This window comes from Aureococcus anophagefferens, assembly GCF_000186865.1.
Source record: "Aureococcus anophagefferens unplaced genomic scaffold AURANscaffold_33, whole genome shotgun sequence".
NCBI classification, from domain to species: domain Eukaryota; class Pelagophyceae; order Pelagomonadales; family Pelagomonadaceae; genus Aureococcus; species Aureococcus anophagefferens.
In genome coordinates, this window is record NW_008705591.1 from 395,013 (window position 1) to 400,279 (window position 5,267).

Sequence of the window (5,267 nt, forward strand, 5' to 3'; positions counted from 1 at the left end):
GGGGGGGGGGGGGCTCGGTCCGCTCGGAGCTTTGTCGATGGCCCTCTTATCTTATCTGCTCTCTCGACGCTGTCCATGTGCTTGTGCTGTATCAAAATTGTCTAGTTTCATGGAATACTATTTAGGACAACGAGTCTACAGAACCTCACCAATAACCATGGCACCAGACGAAGTAAGGGGATTCGAGCCCGAAAAGCGAGGACCCTTGTCATTTTTTGCGGTTGATGGATTATGTCCTGTGTAGCCTGGAAGATTGTGCCTGTGATAAAGGCGCAAGTTTGACCTCATGGGCCGAGCAGCTGCGCCATCGGCCTGTTCCTTTACCGTAGGGTCGCGTAACGAGCAAGGTATGTGGCCACTATATCCAGGTATGTGATACGTTGCTTTTGCCGTTCCCTCACAAAGGTCCATTGTCGTCGACGCCATCCCAGTTTTCGCTACAAACGGTCTATCAGTTGGGGCTTCTCCAGCCATGCCAAGGTCCATCTGATAACTCGATTTGATCTGCCGGGCGACAACCGAATTCAAACTGGCTTTTGACAGCCACTCGGGCGGCGATGCTTTCGCCCCTAGCTTTGCGCTGTCAATGGCATCAACGCAATATGACTGTCGACTCAGGGTAACTCCCATGCATGGCTTACTCGGCGGTGCCATCGTGGAGAATATAGCGCTGACGCCGCGTCGATCTGGTACGCGGTAGTTACCCAGAGAAAGTCCATTCGACATCAACGCAGATATCGTCGAATCGCGCATCTCCGTAGGAATACTGTCGGAAATTTCTTCACCCGCGTTACAAAATTTTGTCTTTCTCGAATCAAGTGTTTCGCCTGGTTTGAGCACCGGTGGTGGTCTCATGCTAAAACCTTGAAACCCTTGGTATCCGGTGTTACCGCTAGCATGTTGGACCATCGTAGCGCGCCAGCGCCTGCTTGGCGGTTATTTCGTAACGCTATTGGTTGATTAAGGATATCTCTGTAGAATTTATTCGACTCGTCTTGTGGACGAGGTGCTTGCCCTGCTCCTGGTGAGACTTATCCGTTCCACCACCTCGAGGGGGCGGCGTTCTGGACCGTGTTCCCGAGTCCTCATGGCCCGAACGCCATCTCGAACATCAGATTCTTGAGACCTGAAGAGCCAATGGGGGCGGGCGCGTCGGGCCAATGGTCAGAAACAGAATATGAAAAATACAAATTAGAATCGTCGAAACGAGAATTAAAACAGGCCTTTCTCTACCAGCGCGCCGCAGGCATGGACGGCGAAGCACTCTTCGATCACATGGCCCATCTCACGGAGCGCACATTAGCGCCGAGAACATCGACGGGGTCGACGCGTCGGAAGTTCAACTACCCTGCTAGCCACTCTCTTGTTAATAACGTGGAGATCTTTACACATCGGATATCCTCTGGGGAGCTAGCACCCACAACTGGGGGCACCTGTAGCCCCCATTGGGTCGAGAACGGTGACTCAAGGCTATCCGCGTCTCTTGTTAGAGTTGATTCCATGAGCCTTCGCAATCGTCATCGTCCACTGCGACGAGCGGCCATGAATGATATGATAAAGCTTCAAGAAAACAAGCTATCAATAATTTAGGCAGCTAGGGGTAAAAAGATCGCCCGGTATTAACCCCCGCCACGTGGTTTTTAGTTGAAATTGACCAATGTCGCCACAATTTTGGACAAATCGGCTCCTCTCTGTCTCAAAATTTGCACTTACTGCAGAAACGGTCTCAGTTCCTCATGTCCCGTGGCCTCAATCGCCGCTGGCTGGGTGTGGCCTGGCGTGGAGATGTTGAAAATGTCCAGTATTCGCCCACTTCTGTCCAGGGAGCCCGTGGGACCCGCGGGGTGGCGTGGGATATCCGCACCTTCCCCTTCTTTCCTTCTTCTTTCAAAAAAAGTTTTGCACAAACTGCCGGCGGTCTACCCGGTGCACATGCTTGGCCTATTCCAACCTGGCTCCCTTGCGTCTAGCGGGCTCAACAAGTAAAGAGCGACCAATGCAAAGAACCTAAGTCCCCGCTCTGTGCCACACACACCTTGAAGGTGAAGTAGAATGACCGTAGTGTAGGTGGTAGGAAGTTAGGATAGTTTTGAGCCCTAGTTTAGACTCTTCGTCTAGTACGATACCGCTCCCCTTGAGTGTTGCTCCTTGTCCTACCTGACTTTGTTCCTATGCCAGCCTTGGCTGGTACTAAAAAATGGGATCTATTTGAGTAGGGTACTAGTCCCGGGGGGAGCACGGCCGTGTAGCGGCCGTACCACGTACGTCGGTGAAGGGTCTGTTCGGAGCCCCGGAAGGGGCGACGACTCCTGCGGACGCGCCTGGGAGGCGCGTCCGCAGGAGCTTTTTTCGACCGCGCAGGGCTCCTAGATCACGAGGTACTAGTCTCAATCACCATCATCCCCATCATTTACATTACCTTAAGAGCAACGTCACTAAAAATAGATATGTATGCGACGTAGCTAGGTGGGTAAGGTAGAGTAGGATACGCAGGCCACCAGCACAGCGCAGGCAGCTACTTTGCTAAGGGGCGATAGGCCTGGCAAGTAAAGACCATGCCTCTCTCTCCTTCGAAGGTAAGCCTGGTGGGGATCTGGCTGGACGAGGGTAAGCTAGTTGTCCCCGCCGGGGGGGCGGTCTTCACATGCCAGGCGACAGGCCAGGGTTGGGACTATATGTTTCTTACTGTCCATCGTGCTGTCGAAGCGCAGGCAGAAATGGGCGTGCGCGCAGCGCACTCAAGTAAGCCCGGGTGCCATGGAGGCAGGTGCTTATATTGTCAACACCCCTGCGCCTGCACTGCCCTTGGTTTGTTCGTCGCGTCGCGTCGAATCAGGCCTCCCCTTCATAAGGAAGAGGCCGCGGTAGCCAAACAGAGTCGAAACTGGGCTCTGGAGATTGCTTTCCGCCGGCGTCGGCTCAGCAGCCTCCCAAAGAATCACCCAGAAGGTAACTTGCCGTAAAGCTGAAGTGAAATTGAACTAAGATGTGCCAAAACACCTCCTAGGCCTGGTTCGCCCCAAACGAGTTTCCTGGGCCTTGTCGGTCACTATCCCAGAAAGTAAACTCAGCGTCGATTTCCACTCTGCAGCCAAAGAAAACAGGCCCTAGGGGAATTGGCCATACTAGGAACTAGCAGCCGCTACCCGCACCATGATAGTTCTATGTGCCGCTCTTGAGAATGATGGGAAGTTGGCGATGCTCGACTCGCAACACTCCAACCCGCAGTTCCTTCCCGGGGCGTGTTGGGACTTTTTCTTAAGTCGCCGATGGAGTGCGAGAGTAAATCTACTGCGCTTTCCAGAAGAAAGTTCGAGAGTCACCGTTGGTTCAGGGTTCGACTGCGTGGTACCGAAGTCATTTTCTATGACGCGGGCGCCCACTTGCAGCGCCAGGAACCCGTAAAAAACCGCGATTGCAAAGGGGTCTCGGAAAAAGAGCAAGGCGGAAGATATCAGAGAGGTGTCGGGAAGCCATGCTCTCGCGCCTTGTCCGATAAATGGCAGCGGATAGGAACTCGCTTCGAGGCCTATGATAAAGCAGCTTTTGCATGAGCAAACCAAAGTGTGATGCATAGTTTCCACAGTCACAAAAGTAAACCTTGATGACACCGGTCACTAGCCAAGGTCTTGCACGCATGCCGCAAGATTGAAATCCTTGACAAGGGACTGAATCATCGTGCGTCTCATCGTATCGCACCGAGCCTCCAAATATAGCAAACCTTCCGAGAGGCCCACATTGAGTGCCTTTATCGGAGCTCTTTTGCCCCTCTGCGTAGCTCCTGGTCGAAGTGCCGCAATAAACCTAGCATGCCTCGAAATATTGCTGGGCAATTATGAGACGCGGTTCAAGACGCATATCGTAACATATGGTTACTATGACGGGGAAAGTGAACGCGGTGATGCTTTTGTAGACTCTGCGCGTGTTGTTGGAGGTTCTTTGTGAGTCTGGACGTTCCTCCGATGTTGAGCCTCCCATTCATTGACTTGTACGTCTGTCCAAATAGAATGTGGCAATCGGTCAGCACTCTACATGTTCTGCGCGTTTGGCGTGCAGCCAGTATCTCGTAGCTAAAGTCTTGCTTGATTTTGTCGCTGTTGGCGGCTGTTCGGTTTCGGTGATATGTATTTCGACGGTGCGTGTATTTCTTCATGGCTTGATATACTGACACGCAATCGGAAGCGAGCTCATCGGTAACAAACCTTATGGTGCAGTCCTCAACAACGTAGGCAGAGTCGTGTTCTGAACGAGAGCGCAGCTCGCGGAAACCGACACCGCGGAGTTGCGTTGCAACTCTATTAGAGTGAGTGTAATGCGCTTCTGCAGTGGCAGTGTCTGGTTGCAAATCTGCGAGTTTCGCTGTCATCACGGTGAGGACACATTGCAATTCCATGCCTCCGGAGATACTGGTTTTGGTAACGCGTGGTAGATATGTGACACATCTTGGCGCCGTTGGGAGAACCGTCAAGACCCGCATCGCCAGAGAGTTGATTATGCTATTGTCTAAATGCATAGTCATTGCACATTCATAATCGCCCGGCTCCGGAACTTGAATATCAGTTCTGATTGTATCTGCATAGCCCCCCATGCATCGACGCGGAAAGTCCCGTGACCATCCACCGCCACCCACATGCAGAAGCATTCTCCATTTAGCACTGACCTTATTTCCAAATTTGTCCATCAGGCATGCCACGGGTGTATGCGTGTCATCATGAGACGCTTGAGAGGCTGGTCCTAGCTGTAGATGCCCAGGATGCCCTGGAACTACTGTGATGAGTTCTGAGTAGGTACAAGTGCACATCGCACCATTTGCTGAGCAGCTCACGGAAGGTACGAAGTCCACCCTTAGCCAGCACGATCCAGCGTGGCAAAAGTGAGGTGCTTTCAACTCCATGAAGATCGCCGACCCACGCTCCAATCGCCCGAGCGTCGTATTTAGCTCAACTGTGTCGGGGCCGACGACTGACAACCAAACATCACCTTGCAGTCGCGGGTCGAGAGTGCTTACCAGCAGATATTCCAATCTGTCCCCGGCAACCACAACCCGGCCGAGTTGGGGATGCAGACTCAATAACGTAGCCCTCATTGCAAAGGGCGTCATTCGAAATTGCCATGTTGGAACCGATACATGTAAGTGTGTATATTAAGGAATGATACAAGATATAGAATGATATAGTTGGATTAGGAGCTGGGTGTTGCCTTCAACATGGGCTCCACCCAGCTCGGGGACTAGCCTACTCTAGGACCCCCAGGAAAAGAATAGGGCC

General features: G+C 52.5%; 1 protein-coding gene across 1 annotated transcript in view; it reads right to left on the reverse strand.

Annotated features, from left to right (window-relative positions):
• Nucleotides 1-4,393, reverse strand: part of AURANDRAFT_72505 (hypothetical protein) — a gene marked incomplete at both ends in the record, with an annotated part of 7,491 nt that extends 3,098 nt beyond the window's left edge. Inside the window, 10 exons of the mRNA XM_009042538.1 lie at nucleotides 157-573; nucleotides 768-827; nucleotides 1,048-1,126; nucleotides 1,375-1,433; nucleotides 1,865-1,919; nucleotides 2,036-2,169; nucleotides 2,259-2,366; nucleotides 3,153-3,529; nucleotides 3,722-3,804; nucleotides 3,987-4,393. Coding sequence (XP_009040786.1) covers nucleotides 157-573; nucleotides 768-827; nucleotides 1,048-1,126; nucleotides 1,375-1,433; nucleotides 1,865-1,919; nucleotides 2,036-2,169; nucleotides 2,259-2,366; nucleotides 3,153-3,529; nucleotides 3,722-3,804; nucleotides 3,987-4,393 — 1,779 coding nt within the window. The remainder of the gene's footprint in view (nucleotides 1-156; nucleotides 574-767; nucleotides 828-1,047; nucleotides 1,127-1,374; nucleotides 1,434-1,864; nucleotides 1,920-2,035; nucleotides 2,170-2,258; nucleotides 2,367-3,152; nucleotides 3,530-3,721; nucleotides 3,805-3,986) is intronic.
• Nucleotides 4,394-5,267: the final 874 nt, after the last annotated feature.